At 47.6% G+C, this 21,256-nt stretch overlaps 2 protein-coding genes across 5 annotated transcripts in view; both read left to right on the top strand.

Moving 5' to 3' along the window:
* Alg1 (ALG1, chitobiosyldiphosphodolichol beta-mannosyltransferase) overlaps positions 1 to 8,066 on the top strand; it is a 68,355-nt gene extending 60,289 nt beyond the window's left edge. For all 3 annotated transcript variants that reach the window (XM_089587149.1, XM_089587150.1, XM_089587151.1), the window contains 3 exons: positions 1,754 to 1,868; positions 6,585 to 6,660; positions 7,625 to 8,066. In XM_089587149.1, the coding sequence (XP_089443275.1) occupies positions 1,754 to 1,868; positions 6,585 to 6,660; positions 7,625 to 7,756 (323 nt within the window). In that variant the 3' untranslated portion in view covers positions 7,757 to 8,066. The remainder of the gene's footprint in view (positions 1 to 1,753; positions 1,869 to 6,584; positions 6,661 to 7,624) is intronic.
* Positions 8,067 to 20,812: 12,746 nt separating this feature from the next.
* The window catches only part of Myo10A (unconventional myosin 10A), a 142,575-nt gene continuing 142,131 nt past the window's right edge, over positions 20,813 to 21,256 (top strand). The window contains exon 1 of one of the 2 annotated variants that reach the window (XM_089587152.1): positions 20,813 to 21,176. The gene's annotated coding sequence lies outside the window, so the exon portion shown is untranslated. The remainder of the gene's footprint in view (positions 21,177 to 21,256) is intronic. The other variant, XM_089587153.1, reaches the window with a different exon arrangement.

The following is a 21,256-nucleotide window of genomic DNA, read 5'->3' on the forward strand; positions in this document are numbered from 1 at the left end:
CATTTAATATTTCATGCTGTCTGACTGCTATTGGTGACATTATTCATAAGGTTATTGTAAAAGCAGTGATGATAGTTTTTGGTGGCATCTGCTGTGATATAAGCTGGTCAAATGATTAGGTTAATCCCCCGAGTGAGATAGATAAGAAATAGCGTAGTGATTACTTATTAGCATCCACCTCAGTACAGCTATATGGCTACGAAGGAGACCTATACAGCTTCCACAGAAAGCTCATAGTTGAGGAAAAATTCATCCCAGTCGGGGATTCAAACTCAGGACCACCTTTTCACTGGGGTAGTGGCACGTTCTTTGATTGCATCACACAAGCAATGCTGTGATCACTGATGCAGTTGGCAGGATTTCTCTCTTGTTTCCATATTTGTTGACTACTGGAAGCTCTGTAGTACAGATGATGATGCTTTGAGTGTTGCAGAACTCATTCAGCAAGTTTGTCATAATTCACGCTGTGCCAAAATTCACCCAAAATCTACCTCATTGCTTCCCAGCAAAAAGTGCACAATTTCAATTTGACATTTGGCGGTGGAAATCGAAACACCTTTGAATTCATGGCAGTTTTATTTAAACCTTTTATTTATGCCTCATCTTGCTTCCTCACTGCCTGCAAGGAAAAATAAAAATGAAGTTGCCTAATTGCGTCAAAGCTCATTGTACAAGAAGAACCAGACATACGCAGGGACACTCACTGGCACCAATTTTCGCCCGCACAAAGACATTTAAAAATAGTTTCTTCCGTAGAACTGTATCCGAATGGAATGCATTACCTTCTCATATTTTTCTGTCCAGCAATTTTGTAGCAGAGTTGGAACGTCATCTCTTTATTTCATGAGTTTGGTTTGTTTTGTGTTGCGATGCCTGTCTATATGTTCAATTCTGATTGATTGTCTGACTTATTTTTTTCTCTATGCATATGCTTGTCATTTTTTGTATTGAAAAGTGTTTGAATGTGCCCCTCCTGCTAGGACCATGCATGGTCCGTAGTATTTCAAATAAATAAATAAATAAAACTCTGCTGATGCTGACCTTCTTCCGGCTGCAGCATTTTTAAAAGCGTTTTTTATTTTTAATTGTGTTTTTTAGGTATTGGTTATTTTTTTGGTATACCTTTTCCATTATTCTTTGTCTTGAGGTAGAATTTTGGGTATGTAACCACTTTTAAACATCAGTGGTGGCACATCATGTCATTCTTTAGTGCAGTGTCTGTGGCTACTTTTCGTGCTGAAGTCTAAAAATGAACAGATTTCTTTTAGCTGATTGTATTTCTGCAGAAGGATTTTGGTGTTCAGCTCCCGGTCTCAGCACCGGAATTGCCATAAAAGAATCTTTTGCCTAAAGCAACACTGCTATAGTTGTGATATGCTCCGAAAGTTTGACAAAAGCCACACATGCTGATAAGCCAAGCATCAGTTTTATTATGGGACTTGTCGTCTCATTCAAAGCCTTGAGCAGATTTTTATGTCTCTCACTGCTACGTTGAATGAGATATATGGTAGAAGTATGCTTTAATTGCATTACCTCGTGTATTTTTTTTTATGCAGCCCATTTCATGCATGGCTTAGTGTGATGTTATGGTAGTTTGAGTGCCTGAGAAATTAGCAGGAGAATTTGTAATCCGACCCATTCTTGTCTGTGTAATCGATTAAGAATCCAGACACCAGCTGTCACTTTACTTACTTAACTATTAACTTTGCCAGTAGCTTCCAAAGCCTTAATCCACTTCATACATTGCGGACAGGCTCTGCTGACCTTGGCGTCTGCCTGCACACCTCCTCGAGCAAGCTGGATCTGCCCATGAAGGTGGTCGACATGTTCGGCTGCGGCCTGCCCGTCTGCGCCATCGACTACCCCTGGTGAGACCGCCGCTCTCGAGCCCTGGGACACACGGGGGACTGCTTGCGTGACTTCTCCTTGCGTGACCGGCATGACCGTGTGCAGTCACAACGTAGCTGCTACTAGTTTACAAGCCGCCGCAGTGGCTCAGTGGTTATGGTGCTCGGCTGCTGACCCAAAAGACGCGGGTTCGATCCCGGCCACGGCGGTCGAATTTCGATGGAGGCGAAATTCTAGAGGCCCGTGTACGATGTCAGTGCACGTTGAGGAACCCCAGGTGGTCGAAATTTCCGGAGACCTCCAATAAGGCGTCCCTCACAGCCTCAGTCGCTTTGGGACGTTAAACCCCCATTAACCGTAAGCTAGTTTTATAGACCGACACGTGCTGATGATCACTTAGACTAAGGTGGGGCATGTAATTTGCAGAAAAGGTGGTGAGTGGTCTGTGATGGGAACGGAGTGAATACTAAGGCAAGTACGGAACAAGTTGAGGTGAAAGAGAGAAGGTTAGCTGACATATGGCAGCCATGACAGTTGCAACATACAGGCCTAAGGGGAGGTCACTGGACGGGGCCTTTGTCCTGTTGTGGGTTAAGCATGGGTAATGGTGGTAGCACTGACAGCAGCAGTGATAACGGCTCATACTGGGGTGTGAAAATGGATGGCAGTTTGGAACTGTTTATCAATTCCTGAACTGACTGTGTGTTAACTTGGCTTGCTCCCACAAAACGACAGAGACAGCATTATCACACGTGGCTAGCATTACAGGAGAACCCCAAATCAGTTTTTATTGCACAGTCTACACTTGGCTGCTTTCTTATATTTTCTCATTTATTATAGCCTACTGAGTAGTTATCATAACCATTTTAAAAAACCCCTAGTACAGTACCATGTGCATGCTTGGTGCAGTTACTGTCACAGTTCATGCTGCCTGTATGCACATGGAATATCATTGCACATGCTCAAGTTTGTATAGCATTAGAAAGAAAAATTGCTTGAGGCTGTAGGGTAGTCGGCTGTTTTCTTTTTTTCCCATCCCGCACAGGACAGGATCACGATTTTGGGAAGCTTGAAGTGTACACCCAGCAGCAAAAACTTGCAGGATTGAGGTGTACAGAAATATAGTTATTTCGATGCCATCACTGAAGCCAGTCGCCTGAGGTGCCTGCAAGTGGGAGTGGACGTGCACTGCTTCACCCACTGGCACCAGTACCAGGCAGCTGGGTTGTCAGGCAGGGCCACAATAAATTTTTCTCAAGCACATGCAGATCGTACACTTCTACAGCAGTCAGAACAATGGTTGTTCCAAAATCAGCTGTACAGCAGATATTTTCTGGTCACTCCGGTCTTTCTTTGTGCGGATGTGTTCATAGACTTATGGCTGTCTGCTCTTTTCATTTTTGCTTGTCCTCTACTTTGTTTGCTAAGGATTCCTGTCAGCCCTGTCAGTAAGGTTATAAACTGAGATCATTTTTCGGAAGCTATTTGGCATCCCAGTTGTTACTCTTGGTGTCGCGACACAGCTAGGGTATGTCTTGGGAAAACATGATGGCGGGAGAATCATCTATTGGCTAAGGAGTTAGTAAGAATGCACTTGATATACGTAATTACACAGCAGTATCTTGACTCATGATGCATAACTATGTTAAACAATGCGAAAACAATGGCCACGCAGTGCTAGTCCACCTAATTTGCATTTGGCCTAGATATGTAGATCAGCCGTCATTTTTTTTCCCCCCTTTTTCTTGTAAAAAGTCAATTTTCATTTAAAGTAACATCCTTGCCATTAGAAGGCAGTGATCTATAGACACAGGGCCAACTTGAGTTGGCCCTCAGTGTCTTGTCCTTTGTAATGATGCGTATGACGTTAATACTAATATACCGGGTGTCCCAGCTAACTTGAACCAAGGGTTTAAAAATGAAATATTGGAGTCAGGAGAGTGAAACTACCTGCATATTGGTGATAGGCATTTGGCGCACCACGGGAAATTTTTTGTATCGCAATTACTTAACTAGTAATTAAGATAATTTTTTTAAATTTTTTAATATTGACTTTAGACACTAAATGTGATTCGCAAAGTTGGAGAGCACTTTCAGAAACCCGCATTCCATTATTCGCCATAAAGAAAACCTTACGTGTACCTCTTTTTCCGAGCTCGAAAGAAAGCCCGCGAAATACAAAAAAAATCACGTGACGAGCACATTTGCGCGTCGCGATCGTGCTGCTCTCAACCGTGCTTTCAGTGAACGAAATCAGCTCCGGCCTTTATTCGACGGCCCCGTTGCAGCGGCAGGCCGATATCTTGGCGGGGGTTTTTCGTCCGCGTCAGCTAGTTGGCACCCGGCGACGACGACTTAGTCCCAATCTGATAAGATACTGAGATGGCGAGTCTGCTTTGTCACTCAGAAGCAAAAGAGAAATACAGGGAATAATGTTTCGCCGCGAGGTGTTGGCGGCTGTGTGTTGCAGTTTCCTAATGAGGATTTTGAAAGCTGGAAGCAGCGGTGAAGCACAGTTTGTCGTGTGCTCTTCTTATGCCACTCTCATGCGAGACTGAATCTTTGGTGTAGTGATTACTAGCACTGCAGACATGCCGTTTACAAATGAAGAGAAAGCAGACATGGTTCTGGCTCTAGGTGCATGTCATGGGAACAGAAGGCGCGCTGCAGACCTTATGCAACAATGGCACCCAGGCAGGCGGCCAAGTTCAGTAACGATCCTGCGTGCCTTCGAGACGCTGCGACGGATGGGCAGTTTTACGTCCACACGACACAGAGCACCTGTTTTTGACGAGGACTTCGAGACGCATATTTTATCGCTGTTCGCTCTGGAACCCCAAGCAAGCGTGCGCAGCGTGAGCGAGGATACCGGAGTCTCCAGGTCATCAGTTTGGCGAATACTGCGCAAACACCGCCTGCATCCGTACCACGTACAGCTTCATCAAAATCTGTTGCCACGGGACTTCCAAAACAGGACCGATTTTGCTAATTGGATTCTGATAAAGATGCAGGACGACCCGGATTTTTTGAACAAAGTGATATGGAGTGACGAAGCTAGTTTTTCGCGCAATTCACAGGTGAACCTGCACAATGCTCATTACTGGAGCGATTCAAATCCCTACTGGGTTTTACAGACGCAGCACCAGTACCAGTGGTCATTTAGTGTTTGGTGTGGACTTTTCGACGGTAGTTTGATCGGGCCTGTGTTTTTCGACCAGACGCTGACAGCAGATCGCTACACCAATGATATCCTCAGAGGACCCGTTGACGACTTCCTTTCGGATCTACCGCTCGCCAGGGCCACAAATGTGTGGTTTCAACACGATGGCGCCCCCGCGCACAGCAGCGCCAAGGCTCGGACCTGGCTCGACGCAGCGTTCCCGCAGAAATGGATAGGACGACTAGGTCCCGTGAACTGGCCAGCCAGGTCTCCTGATATGACACCTCTGGACTACTTTTTGTGGGGTCATATCAAGGACAAGGTGTACAGCACACCAACTTCCACACCGCAAGACCTTAAAGACAAAATAACGGAAGTCTGTTTAAACATGCCTGAGGCTGTCATACGAAATGCAACGGCTGATTTGGTTACAAGATGCCATAGCTGTATCGTCGCACAAGGTGACCTATTCGAGCACTTTTTATAATTGGTAAGAAACCGAAATGAAATGGAGTCAGGACAACCGCATGCCACGGCTGTCATCGCCGCACAGCCAAGCCATAAACCGCCACTTTTATTTTCTTTGCAACTGGCAAATAAAACTCCTCTCATTTGAAAACTTCGAGCTTGGCAGTCTTTATCGCGACTGCAAAGCGCAGCGCACTCGCTACAATTTACACCGTCACGCGCGAACTGGCTGACACGGCCGAAGAAACCACCACCAAGATATCGGCCTGCCTCTGAAACGGGGCCGCCGAATGAATACCGGAGCTGATTTCGTTCACTGAAAGCACGGTTGAGAGCAGCACGATCGCGGCGCGCGAATGCGCTCGTCACGTGGTTTTTTTTGTATTTCGCGGGCTTTCTTTCGAGCTCGAAAAAAGAGGTACACGTAAGGTTTTCTTTATGGCGAATAATGGAATGGGGGTTTCTGAAAGTGCTCTCCAACTTTGCGAATCACACTTAGTGTCTAAAGTCAATATTAAAAATTTAAAAAAAATTATTTTAATTACTAGTTAAGTAATTGCAATACAAAAAATTTCCTGTGGTGCGCCAAATGCCTGTCACCAATATGCAGGTAGTTTCACTCTCCTGACCCCAATATTTCATTTTTAAACCCTTGGTTCAAGTTAGCTGGGACACCCGGTATAAATCGCAACGTGGTGTTCACATACGACCGTTAAATAGTCTATAACTGACTTTCTTCCCCCACCTGTCTCGGTTTCCGCAGCCAAGCGATGGCTGTGGTGTCGAAGGCAAATATAGGGCACATCAGGCACAAAAAGAACTGGGACATGATCACTGCTTTGTCATTTCAGTTCACCGCAACACTAAAGCCATTGTGCCGCATGAGCCAGAATAGCAAGTAAAACAGTAATCATATTGCCGCGCTTTTCATGCCTCACATGACCTATACTTACCCATGACATCACAGCCATCGCTAGCTGTTGAAACTGAAACCAAAACCCATGAGAGCACCAAGGAAATGTTACTAAATTTTGGTGTCTCTGTTTCTGTAAGAGAGTGACAATTGTTCACTAATTCACACGCTGCTATTTTCTCAATATCATTGCAGCTTGAGAGAGCTGGTCAAACCTGAACAGACCGGCCTCGTGTTTGAAACCAGCAGTGAGCTTTGTCAGCAGATATGCGTAAGTATTAAAATCTCTTGCAGGTTTTATTGTCGTGAAGGTGTGTGCACTCCCTAGATTCCTAATGGATCCAAGTAGCTCTAATGGCTGTACAAAACACGTTACGATTCCTCCTAGATGAAAACTTTGCTTACATACAGGCTTCCACTCTGTTTGCATGTGTATAGTGACTTGTACATAATTGAGCATGTCTTTGGGACATATTTGTGCCATTTGTCATATGTCATTTGCATCATATTAGTACACTTTCCAACCTTGAATTGAAGAGAGCCATCTATCATTTGTAGCATTGCTAAACATTCTAAACATTGACTGTGTAAAACCAAGTGTCAGGGCCAACTTTACAGTGCAATAGGATTTCTTAATTTTATGATTAGAAGAATAGGAATGGGGCAATGCATCTGGTAGGTACTGTCAGATCATGAACGGCTCTGAATGCCCATTCATGATTATGGTCATGAATGGTCAGTATCCCTCAAGAGAAAAGTGTATAACAGCAACTAGTACTTACCTATGGCATAGAAACTTGGAAGGTAACAAAAAGGTCCAACTTAAATTGAAGGCAATGCAACGAGCTATGGAAAAAAAACGATAGGTGTAACGTTAAAATATAGGAAGAGAGTTCAGAGGGTCAGGGAATAAACGTGAGTTAACAATATCAAAGAGGAAGAAATGGATATGGGCAAGGCATGTAATGCAAAGGCAAGATAACCGATGTTCACTGAAGATAACAAATTGGATTCCGAGGGAAGGCAAGCACAGCAGGGGGCGGCAGAAAGTTAGGTGGGTGGATGAGATTAAGAAGTTTGCGCGGATACGGTGGCCACAGCTGGCAGAGGACATGGTGAATTGGAGAGATACGGGAGAGGCCTTTGCCCTGCAGTGGGCGTAGTAATGCAGATGACTTTTTTTTTCACCTACGCCTGATTTCTTGATATCCCTGTGTGTGTTGCATTTTTCGCAGGAGTTGCTTCAAGGCTTTCCCAAATCATCTCAGCAGCTTGAATCTCTGAGGTCCAATGTCCACAAGTGGAGATCAGTTCGTTGGCATGACAACTGGAGAGCTGTTGCGCTTTCCAAATTTCAAGGCCACTGACCCTCACTACTACTGTTGGGCGGTGTTTTCTACAAGGTGGCATTTGAAGAGCCTATACTGCCACATTGTAGGTCCAGGGGGCGTGCTGGTTACTTTGTTTACTCAGGAGGGTAACTGGCCTTTGTTCAGGGTGCAGGAAATTTCCAAAGAAGGGCTTCCATTTATAAATGTGTGTATTTATAAGTTGTGTATTTTTGATTTTTGGGGGGCTGTGCCTTTTCTTGTCCATTAACCACCATTTTTCGGGACCAAGAATGAATGCCTTGGTTGTTAATCGCAGGTGATTTGAATAAAGGCATCTGAAGTTTGACATCAGTTATTGTTTTTTTGCCTTGTGTATTGCTATGTTTACTTCTTGAAGGGAGCACTGGCAGCCTGTTCATATTAGGAAAATGCGTAAGCAGAGGCAGCAGAGACTCCACATTGCCAGCGATGTGAAGGCTTTCTCGGAACCATGAAGGGGTCACAGGCACCTGGGAAAGTATTTGCATGCTTTACTATTTGCGAGAACATAACCCCAGGTGGTCGAAATTTCCGGAGCCCTCCACTGTGGTGTCTCTCATAGCCTTGGTCGCTTTGGGACGTTAAACCCCATAAATCAAACCAAACCATAACGTCATTACATATTTAACAGTCCCATTGTGCAGAAAATCTAACGTCCAGTAGCGTGAGCGGAGAAACTGGATTGGTTGAGTTGGTCATGACGTGACAACTACACAACCTCGCTCGGGTAATTGAAACACCCCACTGTGATCACTTGGTACAACTGCGAACATGTCACTGCACAATTCCTGCAGGGTCTACAGGGTAGTGATGTCATCCCACAACCGTTACATACTACCTGTGAAGAAAGAAAAGCTATTGCGCTGAAGTGAAAAATGGTCGAGCCGGGATTCGCAACTCACCCCAATGTGTCGTGAGCTGGGCAGACTGCCCCTCGACCACTGGGCCACTGAAGAGAGCCATTAATGCTGTCGCATTGTACCTTTGAGGCAGAGCTTATATGTATCCCTCAATTTTAACGCAATAGCATTAAAGGCCCTGTTGTCCATAGAATCCGGTGTCGGCGTTGTGAGCGAACAATCAAGGGATGGCTCTGGAAGGTGGTGGTCCCCAGAGAGCAACCTATGAGGCAGGTGATCCACCTATGTCACGTGACCTTGCGGCATCATCACTACCTGCCACCGGATAGCAAGCAAACTTGGGCCGCACAGGGGCCACCGCTGGGAGCACCTGCCATCGCAGGGCAGTAGCAGATCACTTAACCGCTGCACCACTGCACCAGTAGGGGTATGAGGACTCCCAGGGATCTATGAACGTAGAGAATGACCGTCTGCATATATGGGAATTGGCCGAATACACTATCGCATCATACCCTTAAAGGGAAACTGCATAGGTTTTAGATATCAATGAGCTTAAGAAGGTCGGATGTGGGAAACTTTCAGGTAAAGCATGCGAAGTCTTTTTGGGCTAGCACTTGAAATAGTGAAGTAATCGCCGATTAAAATCCGGATGTGCTTCAAGCTTCTCCACAGCACACAACTCCAAGTGGGGAGGGGCATATGATGACGTCATCGAAGGTATCGGTACATTTCCAACGCACAAATGCCTGCTTTGATGGAATGAAACCAACGCCACCAATGGGAAACTCTGCCAAGGGTTGTTTGGCAGTGTCTAACGAGTCAGGGCAGGGTGTAGCTGACGACAGCGGTAATTTGAAATCAACTTCAGTGACGTCACGCTGAATTTCTCTGCATCCCTCTTGCGCATTGGGGAGAAGCATAATATTCAATCGTCGATTACGTCACTATTTCAAATGCTAGTGCAAGAACACTTGGCATGCTTTACCTACAGCCTCTATAGATTTGAATCTTTGAATATTGCGAAATTCTCAAAAAAGTGCTACAGTTGCCCTTTAAGGCGGAGCTGCAGTTCCCCTTCAACAGTGCGGAGTGCTGTTAGGTGGCGGCACCTACTCTATGCTTCCTTAATTCTCTCCATCGTGTCCTCCACGGCGGGGTTTAGGTTCTGGTTGCCTTGAGCAATTGAAGTGAGCTTGGTACAAATCTATTCATTTGGAGTAGAGCTGTGCAGTGATGTTATCTTTACTGGCTTTCACTAAAGCCTAAAACTGATTTGCTTTCCTAAATTGCCAGCAAACTCATTTTGTACACTCTATTCATGAATTTTTTTACCAATGTATTTTCACTGAGGAAAGTGTAAAAACAACACCGCTCAGAATGCCTCTAAGGTCATACAGTTCTCTATATACTTCAAATAATTTCTGAGCATTTTTTTTAGTTAACGACCTGTAACGAAGAGCCCAATTAAAACCACAAAATTCCCTATGAATTTTATTCTGGTAGAGCTATTCTGAATCTGTTTTTATTTTTAGACTGCACATAGAAATGCACTTTCATGGCAGTTTTGACGATCATCGTGCAATGAATAAAAACGGCTGAGGCTTAACTTGGTTAAGCCTTGAGAATGCGAAGCATCATCGTGTCGCGTAATTTGGAGGCGCACAACCACAGCGACGGCGCGCGGTGGGCCCCCGTTTCTCCACTGTCGTGACGTCATCGTGTCACGTGGTGTGACGTCATGTATCACGTGATTTGGAGGCGCACACAACAGCGACGGCGCGCGGTGGACCCCCGTTTCTCCACTGTCGTGACGTCATGTGTCACGTGATTTGGAGGCGCACAACCACAGTGACTGCGCGAGGTGGGCCCCCGTTTCTCCATTGTCGTGACGTCATCGTGTCACGTGGTGTGACGTCATGTATCACGTGATTTGTAGGCGCGTAACCACGGTGAAGGGCTGAAGTGGTAGCTAAAGTAGTATGCTTCGCATAAAAAAAAATGGAGAGCTGTGTTTAGAAACCGAAAGCGAGCGAAATTTGCAAATTTTTTTATAATCGCCATTCTCGCTGCGACGTCTGGCGCCAGTCTCTCGCTACAGTTCTGACATGCGACGTCAGGCTATGGTGGCTGTAGCCACCATAGTCAGGCCACTCGCGTCACGTCAGCCATGAGGGACTGTCATGGGACTCAATATGGCTTGCCGAAACCACAGTGACGTTCGTAGACGAAGGAGGCGGGATGCATGGCCGGCTGGAGACGGTGGCTTGGGACTCTCTTCCTGCCTATGAAGGGAGGCTAGGATTCTGCTATTTGCTTCCACCATTCCAGGTGCACGCAACAGTCCAGCGAGCAGTATGGCAACGCCCAAGGAACCCTTATTGTAAAGGGCCGTGATGAGGATGCGGACGGTCAGAAGAGAGTAAATAACGGGGTTGGGTGACATATTCTGTAGTGGGACGTAGAAACCACATTTTGCTTGCGTGTTTTTTTCTTCCAAACGACGCGCTAGACATTGGTATACACGGAGAGACCCTTGGTATTCGCCTACTACCGCTAAATAATTTAAATTGACCGCAGCGGTGGCCTAGTCGTCCGATCCCCAGTGCTGCCGGGTACCCACCGGTGATACAATGAGTACAAGCTTTACCCTGCCTGGCGCTCGGCTTTTTTAGGGTGAAGTTCTTGGGAAATGGGTCTTTGACCCCACCTTGAGTATAAGAAAAACCTTGTGCCATGGCACTCTTTGGCCATAGATGCCCTTGCGCCATAAAAATTCATCATCATCCAATATTTTAAATTCAATTTATTCTTGATGCTGTTTCGGTTTCAGTTTCATGCGCCGAACGATTATTGTGTGTTCACGTGGAGCGCAAAAAACGGCGATATAGCTGCTGATACGTCGTTTGTTGTAATTTCAGCTATTAAAGCAGCTGGTTTAAGTGCTGTAATAAGTTAAAACTGTGTATCACATTTATATTGCCGTTTCTTTTTTGTGCGTGACCTAAACATCAACTACTCGTCACAGCCGTCAATCGGTTGTTGAAACCGAAACAGAGCACCTTGAAACGGTTATATTAACTCTATGCCTTGAAAGAAGAAACTAAATTATGTATTATTTAGAGGTCGTAGACAAAAACCACGCAGCGATCAATGTATTTTAATGCCTAAGGCATCATTTCAAAAAAGAAAGGACGCAATAAAATTAGGCGTCTATAGTCCCTTAATCATTTTAAATGAATACGGACACCTAATTTTGGTCGCACGTTTTCTTATCTGCAATGATGCGGGAAAAATTACTATGCATGAATCGTCACGTGGTGCTCGTCTACGGCGGCTAATGAAAGTTTTCTGTAATGTTGTTTGGGTTTCGGTTTCAGCCCGACGATGTCTGAGACGCCAAAGTATGGTTATAGGTCATGTGAGGCTTTAAAAAAACTACAAGCTGCATTCGATTCAGCCGTGGTTCTCTGCACCGCCGGAACCGGTTCACGGTGCGCTGCACCAAAGCGCTTAGGGTGCCCTAAAAGGCACCCTAAAAGCGCTCGATTCACAGCGCCCCCTGCACCACCGTCCGCGATTGATTTTGGTGCAGTCGTGGTGCCGCTTTGGTGCAAAGAACCGCGGCACCGTCAGAGACGGAGGTGCAGGATAGTGGTGCACGTGTTTGACGGCGTAAGCAGACGACGCGCGCAGCCGACGTTTTGTTTGTTAACATCAATGGCCAACTAAAGGAAGTTTTTCCCGTTTCTCGCGACAGCCTGAACAGCCTCTTGAATTCGAAGCTGAAATACCTAGCTACTACGCTTTCGTAGTAGTTGGGGATTCTGTTGCGGTCTGTCCGAACTGTGTTGCTGCAAAAGAAAGCACTACGTCGGCTTCCTCATCTTCGCTGTCTGACGACTCAGAAAATTCCATAAAAGTGGATTCGGCGATGTCGTAGTCCATGACTCCACGAGGCACGAAAAACAGACGCGATGCACCGCAACACAACACACCACGACGGACGAGAACCGGATAGCAGACGACAAGGCCTGTGCGTGCACGCGCTCGATTGAAAATCTCCGCACCAGTGATTTGTGACGCTGCTGACGCGCTGCACCTGCACCAAGAAACTGGAATTGCACCGCGCCGGCACCAACGGAACTTTTTCAGAATTAGTGCAGAGAACCAGTTCTGAATCGAACAGACCTACAATCTGATTTGTTGTCATTTCGGCTCTTGAGAAAGACTGGCTTCAGCATTGTAATCAATTAAAACGATGAAGCAGCGATTATATTGCAGTGTCTTCATGCCTCACGTGATGTATAACCCCACTTTGACGTCGCAACAAAACCGAAACCGAAACAACGTGAAAAATTTTATTTGTAAATTATTTAGTTATTGTAAGATAATACGGAGTAATTCATGTATAATAATGGCTTACGCATCATTACGAAGAAAAAAACACGCACTCAAAGGGTAAGTGTCTATACTCCTTTAATAAGAAAGCACTAGATGGCTCATCGACATGAAAACTAAGCGTCTCCCAGAAAATTGCGTCACAAAACTCGCGATTCACCAAAATGGTGTTATGTCATTGAAGGGGGGTGTATGCAAAATATTAACCATGAATAGTCAGCACAATACTTACAACTGCACCAACTACAAAGTAATAGAATACGAATAGAATGCATTTGAATGTTTTAAGGACTGAAACCACTTACCGAGGTTACAAATCAATTTTATTTACATAATGTACAACAGCAGTGATAACATACATGGTCGAACATAATCGCAGTAATGCGGGATACAATAAACAAATGTTATAGTGGACCAGAGAGAGGAATGACAATAAGCGTGTCGCCATACACGGCGCTAGGACAATACACTGCAGACAGAGTAACCGATACTGTAGAACTGTAAGACTGCCAAAACTACATTCAAAGACGCATTGCCTTGAGCATTCAGCTATTGCTTGGACACTGCTGGAGGGTTGTTGCAGTTGTATACTCCTCGTCAAGGTTGAGCGCGATCTCCACCCACTCGACACGACATTGCCACCGAGCGGGCTTCGATCTTACAGACTCCACCACGACAACACGCGCCCGCCAGAGGGAATACAGTCCCAAGACGAGAATAGAGTCACTGGGACGTTTAACCCACTTGAATAGAGAAATCGGTCGCACATACAAGACAATAATTCGAAGTTTCTAAGAATGCTCCATTGATGCAGATCCATCGATCCATTGACGCAAGGTAGAAGAAATCGAGCTGCTATGGGACTGGGACAGGATTGCTGTAATATCCCGTCTCAATTTACAGACTTTGTCATATTTGTTATGTAAAGACTGTAGTAAACAGACGTCCCACCATAGTTAACGTGGAAAACTGCCCCCGAGTTTTTATTGCCTCTTCCCATGGAAGTTCTTTCCTTCCTCCATGACTCTTCCTATATCGCTCCCTCTCCAGGAGGCATGATCAAAAAATATATGGGGCGCGGAATGTTATACAGCGCCACCTGCACTAAATCCCTTCTTTCTCGAAGGAATCACTTCACAAGTCCAGTCTCCAAGGGGGGACTATTCATGGAGGAAAAAAAACTAAGGAGGGAGCGTGACGTCACGCGGCCAGCGTTCGCAAGCCGAGTGTTTACGAAGCCGTTTACTCCCTCAGTTTTTCGCTCTCCGAGTCTGTCCTTTGTGTTTTGATTCTGGTATGTTTTAGTGCGCGCGTATGTGCGCCCCGCGGCGCGGGCGTCTACAGCAAGGAGGTTGATCTACAGTCAGTCTGCCGCGCTAATCTGCGCATGCGCGCGCGCAGCGGGGCTAGATTTTACCGCACGCTATCACGTGGTGTGATCACGGGGGGGGGGGGACACACTCTCTTTTTTTTTACTATATCTTTACTTGTTAAGACTAGGCTTCAAGGTTGTCGCCGGCCGCTCCCTCCTCGGTTTTTTTTCCTCCATGGGACTATTGTACTCCAGTACCGCGTGCATGGAGGATCAGGACAGCGCGGAGTTTGAACAGTCGTGCAGGGCATTGCTAGTTCTGGTGCCTCTTGAATGTGCTTGGATGTTTCCTGCTTCGGAAAATCCATGGCCGTCTCCTCCTCTCCATGAGTCAGTGACGCAGACGACCCATAGGTCACCAGATGACGCCTCTTTCGGACCAGGAAGCCTCCTGTTGTCTCCACAACGTAGCTGCGATGCCGTTGACCTGGGCTCAGCACCTCCCGAGCACATTGCACGTCCCTTACCCATACACCCTGATCCGGTCGCAGAGTCGAAAGGCTTCTGACTCCGTGATGGCGATTTAAGTCTGTTGTCTGTCTCTGCCGTGCATCCCTATCACGTTCACGGACCACAGCTGTGTCGGGCCACTGTGGTTCCAACTTTGTGTGAGGCTTTGGCAGTGTGTTCCGGAGGTATCTCCCCATCAGCTGTTGTGCTGGGCTAAAGCCAGTTGTTCCTGGTGTGTCTCGATAAACAAGCAAGGCCATGCAGAGGTCATCATTCTTACGCCACAGTTATTTTGCCGTACGCACAGTGCGTCCGACTTCTCTATTTGACTGAGGAAATGCTGGGCTGCTGGTGCGGTGAGCAAATCCATATTTTGCTGCGAAATCGGCAAACTCGCCAGACGAAAAAACAGTGACGTTTTTTCCGTCGTAATACAACACGCTTGCAAACCCAGACGAAAACCTGGCTGCCAAGTGTTTCTTTTTAATTGTCAAACGAGCAAGTGACCAGCATGATTGGACCATTCATGCCACGTGAACCTTCATATAGATGGCTGTTAAACAACTGTTAATTACACCAGAAGAAAGGCGCTGTTGAGTTAGGATTGTTAGGATTCGTTTAATGATAGAAGGGACAACTTGCATGTGAACAAAATGTGGGTATCTGACAGTCTCTCAGAAGACAAATGTCGCAGAAAAAAAAACTCTTAGGCGGTCCTCTGTGATCGTATGAATGCGTTATAGTAGGATACAACTAAAAAAAAACATCAGTTGCTAACCCTGGGCCGCGGTCCGCGGCCTCCTGTATTACTCCGCTGGCCAATCGCAACTGTAAACGAAATCAGCTTTTTAACGTTTCACCATATCAAACAATCCGTCTATAAAAATTCTAGAGCTCATAATTTGTTTCTTGTCAGAAACTTCTTGTTTATGTAACAAGAAGCGTTTAAGCGACAGACTACTTTTTCGTCGTGGAGGAATTCTGTGCGCGAAGGCTGAATGTGGGCGGCGCTTCACTGCAGACTTAAGTTGTATCCGACTGCAGTACCCAAGCGTTTGTTACATCCGAGGTGGTACACTTCGACTCGTTGTATCCCAGGTCAACACACTAAGTCGATTACATCCGAGGTCCAGACACAAAAGTTCTTTACATCCGAGGTAACACACGAAAGTCCGTTACATCCGAGGATAACAAAACAAAGAGCATTTTTTGCTCTCCCAGACTTGGGCAACAAGCAAAGCTGTCTTTTTTTCTGCCGTTTATGGATGTTTGATCGACGTATCTTTTTTTCGACTATTCTTATACCCGCAAAAGAAAAAAATCTTTTCTTGCAGCATTCCATATAATGGAAAGCGTTCACCCATCTGCTGTGGTTTATTCTACAAATAAAAACCCACATGACGGTTACTACTCTGTAAGGTAAGATTCAGCGACAGCTGCAAAGGTATTTTAATTTGGTGATATATCAAGGTAAAGGTAAAGACTTTGACAGCGGCATGTATACATGCACAGCTAGAGAGTAACTAGAGCTAGATAGCTAGAGAGCGAAAACATACTCGTTCTTCGAGAACCGCGACACCAGCGCCGCAGCGACGAGCAGCGGAAGGGCCGCCGGAGCAGACGCCCTGCTAGCTTTGTATGCACGTGCGACGGGAGAGTCGCGCGAGGCGCAATCTTCGCGCTGACAGACGCGGTCTCGGCGAAGCAAAAAGGAGGTAGTACGAAGGCCGTAATGTAAAAACCAAAGCGTATGTACACGGTGATCCACTCTTACCGCAAACACTCGTTCCAGGTGCGCGTCGCCACCTGTGCTGTTCCGCTCCTCGGTGCAGCGCATTTCGCTGCAGACGGCGCGTGTCATATTCCATCGCCCCCAACCTATTCTTCCGGCTCGTCTCTTGAGAGATACTGAACTCACATGGCGCCCAGCTCACGCGGGGAATCCGGGAATTGAGGCTGCCCACCAACACGCTCGAGAATTAGCCGGCCGAGTGTGGGCGCAAAGTCAGGAACCGAAACCCTTCGGTGAGCCACTCATATCATACCACGAACTCATTGCCCATTACAAAGCAATGAGAAGAACACTCCCACCAACCCACAAAGCACTGACCAGACAACAGGTCATGTGGAGACTGCTACCCTCCCCAACCCAAACTACCCATCGTACGTAATTCATTCCTTCAGCCGCTTCTGGGGTGAGAAAGATAACTTCCACCATATCATCTGGGCGTGCAAAGTCCATAAGCCTCTCTCAGCACTCTTGCCTGATCTTTCTAAAGAATGCGCAAAGGTGGGACCAGCGAAACAGAGGCAGGACGAGAACAAGGAGGCACACACACAACACCAGTGGTGTTGTGTGCGTGCCTCCTTGTTCTTGTCCTGCGTCTGTTTCGCTGGTCCCACCTTTTCCCGTTATGAACCAAATGGCCCAGCAATTTACTCTACTGAACCTTCTAAAGAAGCTTGGGATAAGCTAATGCCCAGCGATGACCCCGACATTCAGTTCAAGGCCGTCGAATGGGCCGGCGTCGCCGAAAGTTCCCACTGCTTGCGGCACGTTATAACTTGCCTCAATACCCTACGCTTAAGCGCAACAAAGTTTTGCCAGCCTCAGCCACGCGGTAACCACCCCCTGGATGCTTCCTGAGGCAACGAAGCTCGGGTTACGCATTTATCCGCTCTCGCCATACCCTCCTCCTTTCACGGCAACCGCCCTCCGGTTACACATTTGCGCATTCCTATACTCGCGCCATACCCTATTCCCTTCGTAGTTACCTGACTTCTCCTTTTGCCTAAGTAGCAAACCCTCGGGAATCCCCCTGCGCGTTGTCCCCGGAGGGCGGTTACCGAATGGTTCCTGTGGTAACCAACCTCCGGTTACGCTTTCCTCTGCTCTCGTCATACCATCCTCCATTCTCCGCAACTACACCCTTCAGTTGCGCACACTGCTACTACTACTACTACTACTACTACTACTACTACTACTACTACTACTACTACTACTACTACTACTACTACGACTACTAGTTTGGTTTATGGGGTTTGAACGTCCCAAAGCGACTCAGGCTATGAGGGACGCCGTAGTGAAGGGCTCAGGAAATGTCGACCACCTGGGGTTCTTTAACGAGCACTGACATCGCACAGTACGCGGGCCTCTGGAATTTTGCCTCCATCGAAATTCAGCCGCCGCGGCCGGGATCGAGCCCGCGTCTTTCGGGCCAGCAGCCGAGCACCGTAACCACTGAGCCACCGCGGCGGGTTACTACTATACTGCTACTGCTACTACTACACTTCTACTAATTACTACTACTACAACGACGCGAAACCCAGGGAACGCTGTAAGAGAAAACGATCAACTATCATCGCCGTCAGAATTCTATGCGACGCTTCCTTCACAGGAACAGAGCGGAGGCCACGTGGTCTGGGCATCTGCCTCGTGTACAGAAGGGCCGCCGCGGTGGCTCTGTTGTTGTGGTGTTCGGCTGCTGACCCGAAAGACGTAGGCTCAACTCTGGCTGCAGCGGTAGCATTTCGATGGAGGCGATGTGCTAAATGCAGTGTACTGTGCGATGTCAGTGCACGTTAATGATCCCCAGGTGGTCGAAATTTCCGGAGCCCTTCACTACGGCATCCCTCATAGCCTGAGTTGCTTTGGAACGTTAACTACCAACAAAACCAAACCAATCACATGCATGGGGTGAGTGGGTTGATCCCCGGGGCCGCTGGCCGCCCACTGAATTTGTGACTGCGAAAGCTTTCCCGTGGCTTTTCTAGAACGAAATGCTTGCAAAGACGCGTCTTTGACTTCACCGCTTGCAGACCAAAAACGCTGTAGCCACGGCGCCATTGAGCAACCGAAAGCAAATCGTCATCATCGTCCGTGTGATACTCTTATGAGCCCAGGGTCATATTTTGTCATATATTATGCAAGAGTTACACCTAAGAAAAATGATAGGAGTAACGTTAAGAGATCGGAAGCGGGCAGAGTGGGTGAGGGAACAAATGTGGGCTAAGGACATCCTGGTCGAAATCAAAAAGAAGAAATGGGCTTGGACAGGGCATTTAATGCGAAGGCAATATAACCGGTGGTCCTTAAGGGTAACGGAGTGGATTCCAAGAGAAGGCAAGCGTAGCTGGGGGGCGGCAGAAAGTTAGGTGGGCGAATGAGATTAAGAAGTTCGCGGGGATACAGTGGCCGTAGCTGGCACAAGACAGGGTTAATTGGAGAGATATGAGATAGGCCTTTATCCTGCAGTGGGCGTAGTTAGGTTGTGATGATGATGATGGTAACGGTGAGCTGTTGCCACGGAAACCACTCGGAGTGTAGTTACCCGGAAAGGAGGAGGATATGGTTAGAGCATATGCAGGCGTAACCAAATCGCGATTACCACGTGAATCGTCCGGAAGGTGCTTAACATAAAAAAAGGAGTTTGTGACGAGAGCGGAGAAATCACCGACCGGAGGATACTTACCGCGGAATGAAGGCCCAATGGGCTCTGAAACTCCCTTAGACGTCCCACAGATGTCCTAAACGTCCACAAGACGTCTAAGGGAGTTCCAGTGCCCATTGGGGAGGGTATGGTGAAAGAGTAAGGAGACCAAACCGGTGTTTGGTAGTCACAGGAACGACACAGAAGGTAAGCTAATCTGGAAGAAGGGGGATGGTTACGCTGGGATGAAGACGGTACTGTAGAGCGCGAGCATAGGAAAACAACCGGATGGCATTTACCGTGGATGAAGGAATGAACGGCAGCAGCACAAAGCGCAAGCGGAGGATGGTTGCCACGGGTACCACAATGGAAGGAGACGGAGACGTTGAGAGCATAGGAATGCGTAACCAGGGCGTGGTTACCACGGGAACTGTCCGTAGAGGCCGAGGATGGAGTGTTAGGCGAGAATCGACGATTGTAGCACAGTCCATGTGCGGCAGCTCCTGCGTAACTTGCCGCTGGAGGAGAGGGCCATCAGTGACGCCACGCGCCTACAGAAGCAGACTGGAAAGGAAAGGTACTCAAAAAGCGGGTATGTAATAAGAACGCTCTAGAAATAAACAGACACGTATAGTCGCTCTCGTACTCTCTACATCAACACATCGTAAAATATAAATAACGTAATAGCTGTCACCGAATCTCTCTTTACAGATTGGTAGCCGTCCTGTTAGTTTGTTTTCTTATCATTTTTTTCGTGTTCGTTTTACTCAACCAGCTCCGCAATCATGCAGGAATAACGCAGGCATACGTGACGCACGTGGCCAGGATCACGTGTTATGAAGTGGAAATGGGTCTTGTTGGCTAGTGTTTTCTAAAGACATTGGTCTCACTAAAATGTTCACCAGAGTTCACTTCAATGTGACTCGGTAGAGGAAAGATAAAAAGGAAATCAACACTGCGCTGCATTGCCCTTTGTGACAAGGACCTATCAGTTGGAGTACTGAGTAAGCGGAGCGCTCTGTGTCACATGACAGAAGACGTTTGGAAACCGAGCCGAGCGCCCTCACTTTGTCCTGAGTGCGCACACACGAAAAGGAAATGGGAGGCTTCGAAGCTTCCGGCAAGAACGGAACTTAAAGAGCCGAAAAGACAAAACTGCAATTAGCGTGCGGGGACACGCTCGGCTCAAATGTGCTCGGCTTTCTTCCTTCCCCAAGCAGCTAGCGCGCGTGCGGCGACGGCGACATCTTGGGAAAGAAAGTGGTCTGGAAAACTAGCGTATTCTTCCTGCGTGCAGGCAGCCGAAGGCAGGTCACGTCTACACGACCGGCCGGCCGGCCGCAGAAGCAGACGACGCGGCTGCCGCGCCGGCTGCGACGGTGGCGCCGCCTCGGGGCGAGAGCGCGCACTCGCCGATTCATGTCACGGCGCCACCGCCGCCTCCGCCACAGGTAAGCGAGGTAACAAAGGTAGAAATAAAGCAACAAATACGCAAGCTCGCGTAACGGGCCAATGAGCGCGGCTTTGGGACGGGGAAAAAATACACCCGTAGGAACTGGTTTCTCGGCCAATGAGCGGCCACGTCTCGGCCGACCAAGTTCCGCCCGTGGCAGCATCCCATCTCGGAGTCGCGGACCGCGGTCGTTTCGGTGGGGTTCCCGGCTGTGGACCGGACCCGTGGCTCCTCGGTGTGTACTCGTCTCTCCACGCCCACCGCTCCCTGACGTGCGTGTGTTTGCGCAGCGGCGGCGGCAGTGCGCGCTAGCGCACGATCGGTGCCCGTGGGATTCGCCTCGGCGGCTGGCTTTCCTGTGCACCACATCGACCAACGGAGCGAGACATTTCTTCTTCCCCAGCTGAAGGAACAACACACCACGTCTTCTGCAGCGAGCCGGTGTGCGACCCAGGTAGTGTGTGCGCGTGTGAAGCGAGCGGAAGCTCGCTGGTTCCGTTTCGCAGGGACCCTCCATTCATGCGACATTCCACC

Source organism: Amblyomma mixtum, chromosome 4, assembly GCF_055824585.1.
Source record: "Amblyomma mixtum isolate Tamu chromosome 4, ASM5582458v1, whole genome shotgun sequence".
Classification (NCBI taxonomy): domain Eukaryota; kingdom Metazoa; phylum Arthropoda; class Arachnida; order Ixodida; family Ixodidae; genus Amblyomma; species Amblyomma mixtum.